The sequence below is a fragment of the Narcine bancroftii genome, chromosome 7 (genome assembly GCF_036971445.1).
Source record: "Narcine bancroftii isolate sNarBan1 chromosome 7, sNarBan1.hap1, whole genome shotgun sequence".
In the NCBI taxonomy this organism is placed as follows: Eukaryota; Metazoa; Chordata; class Chondrichthyes; order Torpediniformes; family Narcinidae; genus Narcine; species Narcine bancroftii.
The window spans coordinates 99,288,085-99,307,528 of record NC_091475.1 but is presented as its reverse complement, the minus strand read 5'-3'; the positions used below and the strand labels follow the sequence as shown (position 1 = coordinate 99,307,528).

Sequence of the window (19,444 nt, the reverse complement as noted above, 5' to 3'; positions counted from 1 at the left end):
AGCAACCTTTAAAAGTAAAACCATTACTGGTTTTCTCATGTCAAATGAAATTATAATAAGTTATTGTGATATTAAAGATAATGAAAACCCAAGGACCCAAAGTTTTTAAAATGTGCAAATATACTGTGGCACAGCCTCACCTAGCATGAAGTGCTTTACATCTGGTGTAACTCCTTCTAGATTTTCCCATCGAATTGCTTCAGCCTTCTTCATTTTTATCTCAATCTACAAAACAAATCATTAATATGTAAATCTTGGATTTTTTATAGTATATTAATTATTTATGATCACAATGGTCAATTTCACTTTCAAAATTTAAATATAATCTCCAGGCTTGACATTAATTGTAAGAATGATGGGGTCCAAAAATGGTGTAAGGATGGGGAAGGTACATAGGGCTTTGGGGAAATCATATCCAGATTAGTTTTGGTCTTATAGAAAAATGTATATGACTTGGTGGTAGCAGGTAGCAAAGATTCATCATTTAAGTATTTGCCTTAAAAGATTAAATAAACTAAACCTTTATTTCTGAAGTTTAAAAGAACAAGAACCATCTTAATGAAAAAGAAACTACTGGTGGGAGTTCAACAAGGTGATGCTTAAGGAATGTTTTTTTTTCCCCATTGGGGGAAAAACAACTTGGTGGCATTGTTTAAGGACAGGGGTGTATCCATTTAAATAGAGAAGATCATTTATAGTCTTAAAGAGCAATGAATTTTGGAATTCTCTTTGTCTGAGAACAACTGATATTGGGTTATTAAGTATATTCAAGGTTCAAACTAAAGAGGGAACAAGGGTTATGAAAGTGGAGGTGAAGGCCAAGATCAGATCATCCACAATGTTTTTAAATTGGGTGGCAAGTCTGAGGGATAATTTTTGACAGAACTCATTTAAAAATATATATAAGTTGTTATTCCTGTTGGAGTTGGGAAAGCTTTACTGGAACAAATTTCTTCAAAGGTTTCGACAACTTTCCACAAGGTCATTCTAAAGAAACATCCACATATGACACATGCCTAAGATTTAGATTCTTTCAAGTAGCAATACAATAAAATTGAGAAATTTGGGAAATGAAAATATGAAAATTTATCATTTTTTTCATGGTAGACCTATATTAAAATGGCTAATTTTGATGCATTCAAGAAGATCAAGCTCAACAGAAATTAGGAAAGGTAGCACGATCCTACTAAATAGTTTAGGTCGACATTTTCTCTTAAAAAAAAACACAATTATCTGGATCAATGAAAATACATAACTACATGAAATACAATATTAGTTACTGAAATAGAAGGTCACAGTTATAAGTTTGACACCCTCAATTTGGTACCACAATATTACAAGAATTTTAAAAGCTTTAACTACTGAATTTAAAGTAACAGGAAATATATCCTTAAATATCTCTAAAAGGCAAATTCTACGTCAGAATCTTGAAACTTAGATGACCCCATATATTTAGCTAGGAATCCAATCCTTAATAATGTGCAGTTCTCGAATCCAGCACAGTCTGTGCTTTAATAATGAAACTCATATAAAGCCACTTCTTCAACATCACCAGGGAAAGTGCTCATCAACCATTTGCCAAATTCCTTGTGCAGTTAATTGTTCTTCCATGTTACAAGTCCTATCCAGGCTATTTTATTGGGCAATAATCTTACTTTGTGATACTTAGGAAAAATTAATTTGCCTCATGTAGACAAAAATATCTAGTCCAAATAAACCAAGCAGAGAAAATGACAGATGTTATAACTATAATACCAAAAACTCTTGGATATCAAAGAAGTCATTTAACATGCCTGGACATATCCTTACTACCGAGCAGAAGGTTTCAAAATACTGTACTTGCAAAGACATACACTGCAATGGTGAATATATTGGACAAACTGCCTCTGGGAAGCATCTAATGTGGAAACAGCTCCAAGTCACATTAACATGCAAGAGTTCTCAGTATAAAAAGTTGGTTTATAATTGCCATCTTAACATCTCAAAATATAGAAAAAAATCTATTTCCAATTCAACTGTAAAAACAATGACCTCTTGTGCAGACAAAGATATTAACAAGGATCGAGGATATCCAATCAAATATGGAGGATTCCTCCGATTGACTCTACTAAAGGTACTGTTCACCTCAGTCTCAGAGACTGGGAGCACAGATTCACTGGGAGTTGAGAAGGCTTCCTGATTGTTTATTTTTCTTTCAAAACAAACATGGAAGCCATTGAACTGGAAGAGTTGTATTGCAATTGATTTACTGCTTTGTTTCACCAAATAAGATGTAGTGGCATGCAAGCTCTGTTGCAGCTGTCTAGCATCTGTCTGAGACTCCAGTTTGTTCCAAATGCATCTAGACATATTGCAGTCCTCAAAGGTCAATACTGAGTTCAATAATTCCAATGTAACCAGCCTTTATATGTGTGTGAACTAACCGATTTTGATGCAAGGTTATGCATCAACAACATGTTCATTTTTTACCTCTGTAGATGCTACCTGATCTGCTCGTATTTCCAATTCTTGCGGTTGCTGTGTTCAACATCTTTCTCTCTACTGTTCCTATTTACTCACCTCAATAGCAAAATAAAGCAGGAGGAGACCAATTCAAACACAACTAAAGATGATCTACTTCAGAGGTTTTAAGATAAAGATAAATATTGCATTTTACCAAATACTCCAGTTAATAGTACATGATCCTTCAACTTCAATTTGACAGGAAAACTTCAACAATAAAACTGAAACATAAATTAAATGCAACATTCCTTCAGTATCACTACATGTATATTGATCTGTATAATTTTATTTTTTTACATAGTCAATCTTTAGATGTGTCACTGGTACTTGCCAGTCGAACCTAGGGAACCATTTAGACCTCAGAACAGACAAACCTTTGTGCAAGCTGGCTTGCGGCATATAACCAGCAGAAAAATCTGCAGTATTACGGTGAAACAACAAAACTAGACCACCTTGTGTGATAACCGTGCAGTCCCTGTTGACTTCAACCAAAGTAAAATTTAAAAAATTATCAATATATTATTTTCTTAATTTTTGTTCAGTAAACTAGGATTAGTTGAAAAAGTTGCATAACAAACCAAGAGGCATTTCTCTTAATAGGAAGCATTTTTACTGCTAACTGATACAGAAATTCAAAATTAAGTTAAAATTGGTTAAATCTTTTATTAAAAAGTTATTACATTCCCACACATTTTTAAAATTCCATTTCAAAATACGTACAATAAATTTGTACACCCTTGAATATTTTTAGGATATTCATCATTGACAAAACACCCCATTTGAAGCTCATGTTTTATTCCTACAGTGAAGAGAAATCACTACATCTATGTCTAAGGAGTCTCACAATTGTATGCTGAGAAACTGAAATACACCAAAAGTCTGGTATAAATTCCAAAGGAGCTTCAATTCCTTTTATTAGTTCAAAGAACATAACATCAACATCATTATGGCATAAAGTTGCAATAAGAGCAAGTTCTTCATAATGACAGATACAAATAGCATGGATGCAAGCAATCAGAATAAAATTAAAACACCAAAAGCATGTGAGGTGTGGTGCAGTAAGTTGTAAATCCTTCAGATTCAATCAACAGAACTCATGAAAAAAAAAGGCATAACAAATTTTAAGCAAGCAGAAACTTGATAGGGGAACTGGGTGAGGGTTAGGACAGAAGAGAAGGATAAATTGAAGTATTCCTTACAATCTGCTGTTTTCCAGTTCCTAAAATGTCATCAATATGAAATATTAACCTTTATATTCAGGTGCTTGTCTGTTTTTTGCTCATACTTTGCAGATGGGCTCAGGCCCAATAGATGCTGCATAACCTGCAGAGTTTCTATTGCACTCATCCATAGAATCTCCTGTTGTTCCCTTAATTAATGAATCCCCTTTCACTTTCTCCTCTCTACCTTCCCTTCTGAGCCAAAGATAGACTCTGTGCCAGTGACTTGGCTATAGTGGGATTCTAGTAGGTCACCCTCCCCAGAAATATCCAAAGTGACATACTGTTTTTGACGGCATAGAGGACCCACTCTCCCCCCCAAAATTGGCTTAAAAATATTCCCCGGGTCTTATATGCAAAGTTGAAATTTCTCCCGCTCCCGACACCGGGGGATGGAGAGCTGTTACACAGAGAACCAACCTCCTGTTCACCAGCCGCAGTCCCTCTGTGGACCCTGTGTGGACTCCTGCTCGCTGGCCGACTCTGTGTGCAGCTCCTGCTTGCTGGCCGACTCTGTGTGCAGCTCCTGCTTGCTGGCTGCAGTTTCCCAGCGGACCTCGGCACTGAACACTGCCGAGGAGAAGCAGTGGCCTGACCCAGGCCTGATGGCAGATGAGCAGGTTGCTACGCCGGGTGTGTGCACCATGTCTAGTGGCCTGAACAGCGCTGTGGCCACACTGCTGCTTCGGCAGGGGAAGTAAGGAGCCACGGTGACCAAAGGAGTGTGGTCACTGTGAGGGTGCAGAGGGAATGCAGCGCTTGCTGTTGGGAGAGATTCTATGTGGTATTAAGGTGATATTACAAGTGAAAACTATGATTCTGATTTGTTGTACAAAATTAAACTGCTTTATTTTGAAGTGTTTTACAGTTACTTGTACAGGTGGGTCAGGGAATTGAGAGACATTTACCCGTAAATACACAAAAAAATTCTTAATATTCCCTGCTGAAATGGGGGTTGAGGGGTCCTTATATGCCAGTGGGTCCTTATATGTTGGCAAATACAGAACATGAGGGAAAGGGCCACAAAGGAACCCAGATCTGTCTGCCCTCTTACTTTTCCTAATGGTCACCCAGCAACCTGCCTCCTGTATTGTAGGTGTGGCTACCTCCCTGTAATTCCTCATCATCGATCCCTAAGACTCTGTATTCCAAATGATTCATTAGGCATTGGAAGAGTGAGTTGCATTTCCATTATCTGTGATCCCTGTAGGCACCGGACAATATGGATTTTCTTGTAATATTTTGCCAGCTTTCTTAGTAAGTTAAGACTGGAAATGCAAACACCTAACACCACTGTGTGTGTGTAATGATGCATTTGTGGCTGAGTGCACAAGTGGCTGACAAGTTTAAATATCAGGAAAAAAATGTTTAATTCAGGCCAAACTTGGAAATAAAAGCTTTGGAAAAAAAGGTTCTGTTAATGAGGGAGGAAGACAGACTGAAACAGAAAAATTGAAACATTTGAATTTTAAAAAAATCTCTTGTGACTCCTTTCTTGTTTCAGCTATTAACAGTGCTTTCATGTTGCCCATGCTATGTACTAATTCATCTTTCACATTGTAACCCTGTGCTTTTGCCCTGCTACTTTGTACTGATGTGTGAATGCTAGAGGCGACCTGTTGGATAGCTCACGGAAGAATCATTTGCAGTATTCCAAGACTGTGACAATAACTTGAACTTAACTTAAAACAATAGCCTTACTAAATGGAAGCATCGGAAAATATTCACATAAAACATAAAGCCACAAAGCACCTCTAACACAGAAAAAGTGGGATCCTGTCACTGGTTAATTCAGATTAATTAACTCCTTAATTTGTCACTTTGAATACAACTAAATAAATACATTTCAGGCCAAAACATTACAAGAATTTTTTTTGGACCCATTGTGCAGTTATCAGAATGTTTATAGCTTGCAAGGAGGCTGGTAAATTTATAGAATTTAAACCAGTTCCAAGTATAAATAATTCTGCTGGCAGGACTCCACCTTTCCAATTCTTTCCTTTCAGATACCTTTCCAGCTCCATTCTGAATGGCACAATTGAATTTGCTTCTACTGTCTCTGTCTCAGTACATTCTAAATCCTATTTACTCACCCATTGTGTCACTTCTGTCTTTTGCCAATCACCTTCATTCTATGGAAAATAAAACTGTAGATGCTGGAATCTGAAACAAAAATAGAAATGCTGGAAAAACTCAGCCAGATAAGCAGCATCTGTGGAAAGAGAATGCTAATGTTTTAGGACAGGAACATTTGGACCCTCCCTCAGAAATTGGGAAAAGTTGAGCATCTGTTTTCAAAGGAGAGCCAGGAAGGGGGCAAAGAATGAGGTGCAAGACAAAAGACTTGATGGAGACACTGAGATTGCAGATGCTGGAATCTAGAGGAACAAACAATCAGCTGGATGAACTTAGTAAGTCAGTGGAAGATGACTGAGTGCTGTGGAGCGATACATGGTATAATGTGCACATTGTGGGAAAGGTTGGACATGGGGCACATGGGTGAACCAGGAAGAGATGAAGGTTAACAGAGGCAGTTGACTGGCAGCTCCCAAAAGGAGAGAGAGGTCAAGTGGAAGATGAATCATACAGAGTGGAGCAGATTGAAGTGAAGGGAATAGTCTGCTAGTGCAGAGGATCCCAGTGGCCATTGCCCTCAACAATAAGTATACTATTTTGGATAGTGTTGAGGGGGAATGATCTACCAGGGACGGTTGTAGTGGTCAGGTCTCTGGCACAGAAACTGACCCTTCGGCTCAGAAGGGAAGGGAGCGGTGGAAGAAGAGAACTACAGTAATTGGGGATTAAATAGTTAGGCAATCAGATAGGAAGTTCTGTGAACAACATCAAGACACCGAGTCCATGTTGGTGCCAATGACATAGATAGGAAAAGAGATGAGGTCCTGAGGAGGGAATATAGGGAATTAGGAAGGAAGCTAGAGAGCAGGACTCAAGTGTGGTAATCACTGGATTGTTGCCTGCACCATGTGCTAGTGAGTGTAGGAATAGGAAGTTATGTCAGATGAACGCACAGCTGAAGAATTGGTGCTGGGGCAAGGGTTCAGATTTGTGGATTATTGGGCACTCTTCTGGGGAAGGTTATGACCTGTACAAAAAGGATAGATTGCATCTGAGCTGGAAAAGAAGGGGGACCAATATCCTGGCAGGTAGATTTGCTCGAGCTGTTGGGAGGGTTTAACATAGTTTGGCAGGGAGCTGGAAACTAGAATAAGAGGGCATTGAATAGGGCATAAGATTCACAATAGTGTGAGGAAGAGTGAAGGATACAGCCATGTAGGTCTTGTATTTAAACTATATGATTAAGTAATGCAGCTGGAAGTTAACAGGTACAATTTTGTGGCCATCACTGAGTCGTGAATGAAAGAAGATCACAGATGAAAACTATATATCCACAGGTACATGTGTATTGGAAGGACAGGAAGGGAGGCAGAAGGGATGGGGTAGTTCTGCTAGTTAAAAATGAAATTAAATCTTTGAAGAGAGGAGACATAGGACCAGAAGAAATATAATCCCTCTGTATAGAATGAAGAAACTGCAAGAGTAAAGAGACCATGATTGGAGATGTACATAGGTCTCCAAACAGAAGCCAGGATATGACGTGCCAACTGCATAGGGAGGTACAGAAGGCATGCAAAAAAGGGCAATGTTACAATAGTCATAAGGGATTTCAATATGCAGGTTGTTTTGTACTGGATCCCAGGAGAAGGAATTTATCAGGTGGCTTCTAAGAATAGCTTGTGGCTGAGGAGATCAGGGGAAAGGCAATTCAGGATTGGGTATTGATTGGTAATGACCCAGAGTTGATCAGGGAGTTGAAAGTAAGAGAACCCTTAGAAAGCAGTGATCATGATAGAATTTGCCCTGCAGTTTGAGAGGGAGAAACTAAAATTAGAGGTGTCAGTATATCCGTGGAATAAAGGGGACTACAGAGGTACGAGAGAGGAACTGGTATGTTGATAGAAAAGGCATACGAGCAGGGAGGATGGCAGAGCACCAATGGCTGGAGTTTCTGTGACAAATAAGGAAGGTACAGGACAGGTATATTCCAAAAAAGAAATATTTGAATGGAAAAATTTTGGCTAACAAGAGAAGTCAAAGCCAAAGTAAAAGCAAAAGAAAGGGCTTACAATGAAGCAAACATTAGAGGGAAGATATAGGACTAGTTTAGCGCTGCCAGTTGCAGAGCTAAGGAAAGGCAACTGACACTCGAGTTACCTAGGTTTTTAAAGTTGCCTCCGGTTCAGATGGCCCGGAACCGGAAGTGACGTCATCGCGGCACCCAACGCTCCCTACAGTTCGCGGGCTTTCTCTCGGAGAAGAAGGTAGCCCAGCGTGATCTTGTAGTTAGTCTAAAATGTCCCCAGAGACCTGTCATGACAGGTGGGGATTCTGTTTTAAGCTCCGCCCCCTTCTGCTGCTACAGTCCCCCCCCAAAGGCTCGACAGCCGATTGACCAGTCTCAATGTTATGGTTCTTTACAGGGTGTCCCTGGCATTTGGGAGGCGGTGTTTGCATGGTCTCAGAAGCATCCTCGAACGTGTTTAAGTCTATCACAAGTAAACAACTCCTGTTAACCACCAATGTCCAGTAGCATTGTGGAACTGTTGTTGCGCAGCACCTTATACGGCACTTCATAAGGTTGCTGTAGCGATGGACAAAGACAAAAAGAGCAGAATCAAGAACAGCGGGAACATGTGTATGCTGCAAACTATGATGAGTGATGGGTATTGGAAAGAGAGAAACCATCCGGTCGCGAAGATGCCTCAATTCCTTTGCCGTGGAGAGTTTGCCTGAGGTGGATGAAAGGGGAATGCCAGCCAGTACTAGTAGGAGTGTGCCATAAACGAGTTCTGCTGAGGAAGCTTGCAGGTTGTCCTTTGGCAATGTTCGAATTGCCAACAGCACCCATGGTAATTCATCTGCCCACTGTCATCCGATAAGTCTCGCCCGCGAAGCTTGCTTGAGATGAAATCGTTCCCCAAGCCCACTAGCTTGTGGATGATACATTGTTGTGTAAAGTAACTGTGTACCGCACAGTCTCGCCAGATTGGACCACGAAGCTGAAGTGAACTGTGACCCCCTATCAGAAGTCAGGTGAACTGGTACTCCAAATCGAGCCTCCCAGGTAGCAAGTAATGTCCATCATTGGTGCGGCTTCTGGCCAGCAGGTAGAGGTCCCACGATATCGATGTGAATGTGTTAAAATTTTTGAGTAGTTGGTGAAACTGCTGCAGAGGTCCTCTGTGTGGCGTTAATTTTAGATGTCTAACAGGGAAAGCACGTTCATGCCCATTGAGTGACCTGCTTATGCAGCCCGTGCCAAATGTACTTGGATGCCATGAGCTTTACCGTAGTGTGGACCGAGAGGTGGGGAAGACCGTGGGTGTGGTCAAACAATCTTTTCTGCCAGGAAAGTGGAATGACTGGCCATGGTCAGTCCACAGACACATCGCAGAGTAAAGTGACGTTATCAGGCACCAAAGGAATATATGCGAACTGTAAGTTCGTCACAGCTGTGCAAAAAAACCTGCATCTCAGTATCGTCGCATTGTACCTCTGCAAGTGATCTCAGGTCAAGTCCACCAGTAATCGTATTTACCTCAGGACTGGATAGGGCATTGGCAATGACATTGTCTTTACTGGTAACATGCTGCACATCCGTGGTGTATTCGGAAATATAAGACAAGTGTCTCTGCTGTCACGCCGACCAAGGGTCAGTAATTTTGGCAAGTGCAAAGGTCAATGATACGAAAAATGTCTGCATTCCAGAAAATGACAGAAATGCTTAATGCCCAGGTAAAGCACTAACGCTGGTTGAAAATGCTGCATTTTAATTCTGGTGGGCATAAGTGATGGCTAGAAAATACAAGAGTTTGCCAGCGATCACTCACTCTCTGTTGAAGAACCACACCTATGGCAGTATCTGATGCATCTGATGTAAACGCCAAAAGGAGCATTCATATATGGGTGGGCTAACATGATCACATCCAACAGAGCACTTTTTGCTTCCTCAAATGGCACTGTTGTCTCTATGGTCCAAATAAGAGTCTTCGACTTGTCCGTTAGAATCAAAATGGGCCGCATAATGTCTGCTGCCATTGGGATGAATCTGTTGCAAATTCACCATTGCTGCAGGCCTTTAACTGTGGATGGTCTCAGGAAGGTTTGAATGGTTGCCACCTTGCTTGGCAGCGGGGCTGCCCCTACAGCAGAGATATGATGCCCTAGAAAATCGATAGTGGACTTGCCGAATTCACTTAGCCAGATTTACTATCAGGCCAAACTCCCAGAGTCTCTCAAATAAATGATGAAGATGCTGCCTGTGGTCTTCTGCAGATTTGCTTGCCACGAGGTTGTCGTCAAGGTACACAAACAGGAAAGGCAGGTCCCTGGCCACGCCATCTATCAAACGTTGGAATGTTTGTGCCACATTCTTAAGTCTGAAAGGCATCCTCAGAAATTCAAATGGATAAAAGGGAGTGATGATCATCATTTTAAGAGTGTCTTCTAGGTGGGCGGAGATTTGGAGGTAACCTTTGACCGGGAGAAAATGCACTTCCCATGGAGGTTTGCCGCGATATTCTGTATGTGAAGAATCAGATATCTGTCCGGTACCATTGCTTTGCTGAGTCAATGTTAATCACCACAAGAATGCCAACTGCCCAATGTCTTCAGGATCATGTGAAGACGTGACACCCAGGGGCTATCTGACCTTCTGACAATTCCTAGTTCCTCCATTGACTGGAATTCCTCTTTAGCTTGCTGAAGCTGGTTGGGAGGTAGCCTGTGGGCTTTGGAATGCAGGGAAAGTCCCATAGTGGGTTAGTAATGTTGCAGGGCATGAAAATGGAAATCTGGGTTAAGGAGCTCAGGAAACCCAGCGAGAATGCTCACAAAGTCATTGCTGGTCAATGTCTGTACATGCAGCGATGCTGCCAGGCGATGGCTAAAGAGTGGGTATATGTGGAAATTAGTGGCGTGTACTAAGCGACGCCCTTTACCATCAACTAATAATTTGTGCACCCTCAGGAAATCTGCAACCAGGATAGGTTAATGTACAGCCGCTATCGTGAAAGTCCACTGGTAGGGCATGTCTCCTAATAGTAGCCAAATCTATCTTGTGCCAAAACTGCATATGGCAGTGATGTTCACAGCATGCAGATCAGGCTGGCCCATTCACAAGTTCTGTTCATGAACCAATGGTGGGAGAATACTGAGCTGGGCGCCGGTAGTGACTAGGAATTTGTGACCAGTGCACTTGTCTGTAGCGTATAGGAGGCCTGTCAGGTCGCCATCTGCCGAGGCCATTATTGGCGGCTGATGCTGTAATTTCACTGAATGTCTACGGAGTAGCTGCATGGTGACATGCAACGGTGGGCATTACTTCCAAACTTCTTGTGGTAGAAGCACCACTCACCACACTCCCTCGTTTGCTTCTCCCTCGGTAGCTTGCGGGTGTGCCTGCAGCGGAAGACTCGGCGTTCACCTGGTTGTCTCAGGCGACTTGCTTGAACTTCTAGACCAGAGGCTGTGGCACTCAGTAAACTCTGTCTGCCTCTCTCGCTACTGCCCTTGGTTTAGAAAAATCAGCTGAAGAAAGGTACAGGGCAATTTTGCACAGAAGGCATTCCAAAATCGCTGTCTTGAACATTAAATAATCGAAATGCCCGTTTGTCAAAGCGAGCATCTCGTTCATCAGCTCAGTTGGCACTCTGTTATCCAGTTCCTGCTCCGATATAACAAAAGAAGTGAGTAGGTGTGCCTTGAAAGTGTTGTATTGTCCCTCCAAAGGCGGGTTATTAATAAAGTTGTCTACCTTGGCAGCAGAGTGTTCATCCAGCGAGGCTATTACGTGCCAGTATTTAGTGGCTGCGTTGGTAATGTTCCTTAGGTTGAAATGAACCTCAGCTTGCTGTAACCAGGAGAGTGGGTCATGAATTCAGAAGCTGGGCAGCTTAACTGCTACTGCCTGTAGATCTACTACTTCACTCATATTGTAGCTGTGGAGCTGTGTTCCATTGATGGGGCTCAATTACCGTTGAACACACTGTCGGGATAACCAATTTAGTGCCACCAGTTGTGGAGCTAAGGAAAGACGACTGACACATTCAAGTAACTGCCAAATTGTTTAATCTCGAGTTACACAGGCTTTTTAAGTCACTTCCTGTTCGGATGGCCTGAAACCAGAAGTGACATAATCGTGTCACCCGACACTCCCCACAATACGTGGGCTTTCTCTTGGAGAAGAAGGTGGCCCAACGCCATCTTTGAGTTGGTCTAAAATGTCCCCAGAGACCTGCCATGACAGGTGGCAATTCTGTCTTAAGCCCTGCCCCCTTCTGCTACTACATTAGGAAGCTTTTAAAAGCAAACAGAAGGCAACCAAAAAAGGTCTTCAGGAAGGAAAAGATGAACTTGTGGAAGGAAGCTAGCAAATAATACTAAAGAGGATACTGAAAGAAAAGGAATTAAAAGATTAATTTTTAAAAAAATATATTAAGAGTGAAAAAAAGGCAAGAGTAGATAGAGGACTGATAGAAAATGACACTGGGTAAATTATAATGGGAGACCAGGTAATGGCAGAGGAAATGACGAGTATTTTAAGATCATGAGGTAATAGGAGCAGAAGTAGACCATTTGGTCCATCTAGTGCACTCTACCATTCCATCATGAGCTGATCCATTCTCCCACTCAGCTCTACTCTCCTGGCTTCTTTGATGCTCTGACTATTCAGATACCTATAAATCTCTGCTTAAATATACCCAACAACCTGGCCTTTGCCCATGGTAGCAAATTCCAGAGATTCATCTCTCACTGCCTAAGAAATTCCTCTGCATCTCGGTTTTAAATGAGCACTCTTTAATCCTGAAGTTGTGCCCTCTTGTTTTGGACTCTCCTACCATGGGAAACAACTTCGCCATATCTACTGTGTCCAGACATTTTAACATTCAAAATGCTTCTCAGAGTTCCCCCCCCCACCCCCCATTCTTTTGATCTCCAAGGTGTGTAGTCAAGACTGTCAAATCTTCCTCATATGCTAATCTCTTCAATCCAGGAATGATTTTTCAACAATCTATTCAAGGGATGTGCACATTTCTGGGAATGCCAGTATTTCTTCTCCATTTTTGTGGCACATGCATTGATTAATTTATTATGCTATTTCAGTGATGAGTTAGTCATACTAGTGAGTACAGTCACCAATATGCCAACCAGAGAAAGACTGTCAGATTTCCTTTCCAGGAAGACAACCCAGTAAAAACAAATCACTGGAGGATCGTAGCGGATCAGTCAGCATCCAATTAGGGAAATGGACAAATGACTGAGTTGAAACCTGCTTCAGGACGAGTATTAAAAATGAGAGGGGCAGGGGTCAGTAGCTGATAGATGAGGATGGTAATCAGATGGTTAGATAGGTGGAGTTACAACATATTGTCAGTAATGTAATAGTTGGCAGCAAAGAGGGAAGACAGATGGAGTCTGGAAAAATGAGGGCAGGTGGACACAGTTGCTGAAGGAAGGTGGAGACTGTTGTCAAAAGAGATATGAGGGAGTGTTTAATGGAAGGATGATGACCATTTGGAAAAAGGAGGTCGAAATGGGAGTTAGTGTAGTGGGCAAGCAGAGAAGGTTGGGAAGAGGAAAAAACTGGGTAATTGGCAGAGAAGAGGTGATTAGAAAGAAGGGTATATGTGGAAGAAACAAGTTGGATGAGAAGGAAAGGGCACACGAGAAAGCAGATTACTTGAAATTTGTGAATTGGAAAGCTGTTGGCTTTTAGACTATAAAAACAGAATACAAGGTGCTACTATTTGTGTTCAGCCTTACTCAGGCATGGAGGCCAAATACAGATAAGTCAATGGGAATACATTAATCAACTGCTTTACTGAGCACCTGTGCTCTGTCCTCACACCACCTTGAACTCTGTTGTTAGCTATTTTAGTTCCGCTTCCCAAACCAGCCCATCTGCCCTCAGCCTCCTCCATTACTGGAGTGAGGCCAAATACAAATTTAATGAGCAGCACCTCATAGTCCATCTTATTGATCAATAGCCCAATGGCACAATCAGCGAGTTTTACAATTTTAAGTAACCCACTCACCTCCCCCCTCCCCCCCCAACCCAATCCTCTTACTTCGGCAGAGTCATCCACCTTCATCCTCCCTAACCTCTTCTGCATCTATCTCCAACTATCACTCTATCTCCTAACTCCAACCCTCCTGGTCCCCCAGTGGGCTCCATCAACCTGTCACCTTTAATCCTTCCTGAATCCACTATCATCCACTGACAAGTCTTCCTTTCCTCTTAATACTGTAGATTCCCTTCTCTTTTCTCAGCCTTTCTAAAGGGTTTCAATTGTTCATTTCCCTCCATGGATATTTCCTGGCCCAGAAGTCTTCCAGTAGTTTGCTTATTGCTGTGCATTCCAATTTTGTGGTGTTGTGTCTCCAAGACAATCCATAATTGATCACCAATATTGATTAGCTCTGAAATTAAGTTCTCTAGCTTCTATGGTGGAAATGAAACTCCCTCTGCATCACAAGTGCAACCTTACAAATATAAATTTGTAGGCCAAATTTATGCTGCAAAGCTATATTTCTAATGGTTTGATAGCATCTTTTTTTTTAAACTGACATGGTGTATGTTGTAGTTTTTTTAAAAATAGATTTATAAAGAGCAACTGTCTTGTTTGGAGTTGAAAGTGCAGTCTTTGGTTGGTTATAGCATCAGTGAATTAAACAAGAAAAGTTTTCATTTTTGATTTGTATTTAAATTTTGCTTACATTAAATTTACTGACAGGATCCACACCACTGCTACCGAAAGAGGTATAGGTGCCACAAGACTTGCACCACCAGGTTCAGGAACAGCCACTACCCTCTATCATCAGACTCAACAACAAACTCAATCAGGGGCTCATTTAAAGACTGACTTTTGCACTTCATTTGATTTTTTTTTCCTCTGCAGTGCACAATTTGTTTACATTTATTTATCCATTTACATGTGTATGTGGAGAAGTTTTTTGCACTACTGAAGTGGTAATTCTGCCTCACTCACAGGAAAAAAAAGAATCACAGTGTTGTATGTGATGTCATGTGTGCACTCTGACAATATATCTGAAATTTGAAATGTGCAATAAGGCCAATGTTAGGTTTTTGCTTATCTGAAATTCAACAGCATGAGTAATCAAGAGCAGTTCAGACACCAATTGCAGAGGACATGGCCCACATTTATTCCTCTCCTGGACAGTCTTGATCCATTATAGTTCAGCTATAGTTACAACAGGTCCAAGGTTCGTGCCATTTCCCCGTCATTGCACTCTTCTTCCATTCACCTGGATGACACCTTTGTCAGACTCCTAGCCCCAAATGGACTAATCATCAAACTCTAAGATCTCCTTTCTACAGCTAGATCTTCACTTCCTGACCTGCAGCCTGCAAGCTGTAAAGACTAGTGACAACAAATCATCCATAATAATCTTTTTTAACACTGGTGCTTCCCAAGGGTGTGTACTCAGTCCTTTCTGTACTCTCTATGCACTGATTAATATGTGACTAATTACTATTGTAATTCTATCTACAAAATTGCAGGTGACAATACTGACATCACACAGGAAAGAGATGGAGAATCTAATGGCATGGTGTCAGAATGTGAACCTCAGATTTTAGATTTATTGTCAGAATACATACATGACATTATATTAACTCCTGAGATTCTTTTTTCCTGCAGGTGAGGCGTGGGGGGGGGGGGGGGGGGGGGGCGCGGTGGGGTGGAGGAGGAGGAGAAGAAGAAGCGGTGTGCGCGATTGCAAAGCTGATGTCAGACTATGCTGCACACAGCCTTGGCAAAGAGAGCGGGCAGGCAAAGGGATGAACAGCCCAGTGGAGGCGATGTGGGATGGGGAAGAAAAAAGAGGCAGCAGCGGCGTGTGCAATCGTGGCACCGTTGTCATGCTACACCTCATATGGCTTGGGCAAAATAGCAAAATGGCCATCCCTGGGCCTTAAAATGCGATTGCGTGACTGAGGGAGGGAGGGGGGGAAATTGGTCGCCGCTCGGCCCCACAAAATGGTCATCGCTCAGCCTTAAAGTGTGATTAAAAGTATTATTACCTGTATTATTATATTTAAGATGTTTTAGTGTATTGGGAAGTGTTTCATATGCATATAAAGGCCCATTCAGAGCCAGCTCTTCAGCGCTTGACGTCCTGCTTTGCGGAAACTGCCAAAATGTTTGGCCTGGAAGTCAGCCTGAAGAAAACTGAGGTCCTCCATCAGCCAGCTCCCCACCATGACTACCAGCCCCCCCCCATCTCCATCGGGCACACAAAACTCAAAATGGTCAACCAGTTTACCTATCTCGGCTGCACCATTTCATCAGATGCAAGGATCGACAATGAGATAGACAACAGACTCGCCAAGGCAAATAGCGCCTTTGGAAGACTACACAAAAGAGTCTGGAAAAACAACCAACTGAAAAACCTCACAAAGATAAGCGTATACAGAGCCGTTGTCATACCCACACTCCTGTTCGGCTCCGAATCATGGGTCCTCTACCGGCACCACCTACGGCTCCTAGAACGCTTCCACCAGCGTTGTCTCCGCTCCATCCTCAACATCCATTGGAGCGCTTACACCCCTAACGTCGAAGTACTCGAGATGGCAGAGGTCGACAGCATCGAGTCCACGCTGCTGAAGATCCAGCTGCGCTGGATGGGTCACGTCTCCAGAATGGAGGACCATCGCCTTCCCAAGATCGTATTATATGGCGAGCTCTCCACTGGCCACCGTGACAGAGGTGCACCAAAGAAAAGGTACAAGGACTGCCTAAAGAAATCTCTTGGTGCCTGCCACATTGACCACCGCCAGTGGGCTGATAACGCCTCAAACCGTGCAACTTGGCGCCTCACAGTTTGGCGGGCAGCAACCTCCTTTGAAGAAGACCGCAGAGCCCGCCTCACTGACAAAAGGCAAAGGAGGAAAAACCCAACACCCAACCCCAACCAACCAATTTTCCCTTGCAACCGCTGCAATCGTGTCTGCCTGTCCCGCATCGGACTTGTCAGCCACAAACGAGCCTGCAGCTGACGTGGACTTTTTACCCCCTCCATAAATCTTCGTCCGCGAAGCCAAGCCAAAGAAAAGAAAGAAAGGTAAAATATATACTATATACTGCACCGCACTAGGCACGCAGCAAGCAAAAGAATCACACAGGATCAAAAGTGAATTGAGCAAATTGACTTTCATAGAACTCTCGCACATGTTTAAATCCCTTGGAACCTGATGACATTTGCATTTCCCGGGACCTTTATAACATAAGCTACTGGGTTGTGGTCTTGGCCTGCACCTGGATCTCTCACAGTCAGACTTGCTAGTGACTCCTGATGTGTGGGCAAACCACCACACGACCCCCTCAACCCCTTCTCCAGAACCTGCGTTAGGAGGTGTGGAGTCCATAGCCACTATCTCTTTCGTCCTTTTGGGTGCTGACCTCATTGGCATGGGGATGGCACAGTCACAGGGTGTTCCACATCTAGGTATGCCAGCTTGAGGTGGTCAATGGTGAAGGTCTCCTCGTGTCCACTCATGTCAAGGACGCTTGTGGTTCCGTTCTAATGCACCACCTTGCACAGGCCTTCGTACAGCCACTGGAGTGGAGTCCGGTGCATGCCCCTATGGACAAAGATGTAGTCGCAGTCCAAGAGGTCCTTGGCAACAAACATAGGTGTCGGGCTGTGGCATAAGGTTGGGACAAGAGCTAGTGTTCCTACCTTTTCTTAGAGTCTTGTGAACACTGCTGTGGGTGTCTCCTCTGTGCAAGTGGCTGCTGGCACAAACTCGCCTGCAACTGTCAATGGGCCATCGTATACCAACTCTGCTAAAGATATGGCTAAGTCTTCTTTGGGAGTTGTGCGGATGCCAAGAAGCACCCATGGGAGCATGTCCACCCAATCTGGTCCTTGAAGGCACGCCATCAGGGCCAACTTCAGGTGCCGGTGTATTCGGATGGTAGGCTGTAGTGTGGTGCAGCTAGGTCCCAAGTAGCCGTGCCAGCACTGATCATAAGCTAGACATGAACTATGACCCTCTGTCTGAGGTGATGTTGACAGGCAGGCTGGAACGTGAAACCTAGCTTGCAATGAGGGCTCTGGCGTTGAACTCTGTGGACGTGTCACTGAGTGGTATGGCTTCTGGTGGTCCTGTCCACCATGGTGAACGTGTTCCTTGTCCCCCAGGAGACCGGCCGTAGACCGACGATGTCCACATGGACATGCTCAAATCTTCCATGCATCGGCTGGAAGGGTTGAAGGGGGGTCTTCACATGTCTTTGGACTTTTGAGGCCTGGCAGTGCATGGATGTCATGGCCCAGTGTCCGACTTGTTTGTATAGGCTGTGTCAAGCAAATCTATCTGCCATGAATTGGATGGTTGTCTGAATGGACGGGTGGGCCAAACCATGTAGTGCATCAAAAATGTAACACCTCCAAGCAGCTGGAATGATGGGCCAGGGACGGCTGGTGGACAGGTTACAGAGGAGTTTGCTGCCTGTTGGGTCAATGGGGATATCCTCAAGTTGCAGGCCTGAGACTGCGGTGTGGTAGGCCACCATTTCTTCATCCAGCTGCCGTCCATTGGTGAGTGCTGCGTAGTCCAACCCTGGGGACAGGGAATGCACTGAGTGAATGGAAGTGCGAGAGATTGTGTCAGCCAGGACATTGTTTGTCCCAGAGGTGTGTTTGACGGTGGTAGTATACTCCAAGATGTATGACAGATGGCATTGCTGTTATGCCATCCATGGATCCGACTCTTTGGCGAATGCGAAGGTAAGACGTTTGTGGTCCATGAAGACAGTGAACTCCCGCCCCAAGAAATACCAAAAGTGCCAGAGGGCGAGGTAGAGGGCTAGCAGCTCCCTGTCGAAGGCGTTGTATTTCAGCTGCAGGGGGGGGGGGGGTCACAGATGCTGGCTGAAGAATGTGAGTGGTTTCCACTGACCCTCAATTGATTGTTCCAGCGTGCTGCCAACTGGTGAGTTGGAATCATCATCCATGAAGGCACAATTATCCACCCGCGGGTGTACCAGGAGGGTGGCGCTTTTCAAGGGCGTCCTTGGCCTGCTCAAAAGCTGCTGCTAACTCTTTGTCCAAGGTGATTTCCTTGGCTTTGCCAGACATCAGGCCGAACAAGGGCCACGTGATTTGAACTGATTACGTTAGAAATTGGTGATAAAAGTTGATCACGCCCACAAACTCCTGTAGACCCTTGACTGTACTGGGCTTGGCAAACTGGCGTATGGCCTCGACTTATGCCGGCAAGGAAATCGCTCTATTCCGGTCGATGCAGTACCCAAGAAAATCAATGGCCGACAACCCAACCTGACTCTTTGTGGGGTTGATGGCCAGGCCATATTCACTCAGGTGACGGAAGAGTTGGCACAGGTGCATCAAATGCTCTTGGTGCAAGTTCAGAAATAATTATAAAGTGCTTTTAAACAATGTATCTCAGGCATCTTTAAACTCTCAATTCTTTCTATTCCCTGAGAGCTATTCTTCAAACAGAAGTGACCATCTTCTGGCCACATATGCATTTCCTGTAAATAGGATAATACAAGTCCAGTCTTTACAGGATTAAAGCTTCTTCTTTTGAATTAAGACTTTGGAATTGGTTTTCCAAATGATGAAACTGCCCTCTTTATCTTAAAGAGATAAGT

The 19,444-nt window shown here is 43.4% G+C and overlaps 1 protein-coding gene across 1 annotated transcript in view; it reads right to left on the bottom strand.

The window, feature by feature from the left end:
- The window catches only part of LOC138739136 (protein SGT1 homolog), a 120,638-nt gene that overhangs the window by 16,322 nt on the left and 84,872 nt on the right, over positions 1-19,444 (bottom strand). Inside the window, exon 11 of the mRNA XM_069890642.1 lies at positions 141-225. Within this exon, the coding sequence (XP_069746743.1) occupies positions 141-225 (85 nt within the window). The remainder of the gene's footprint in view (positions 1-140; positions 226-19,444) is intronic.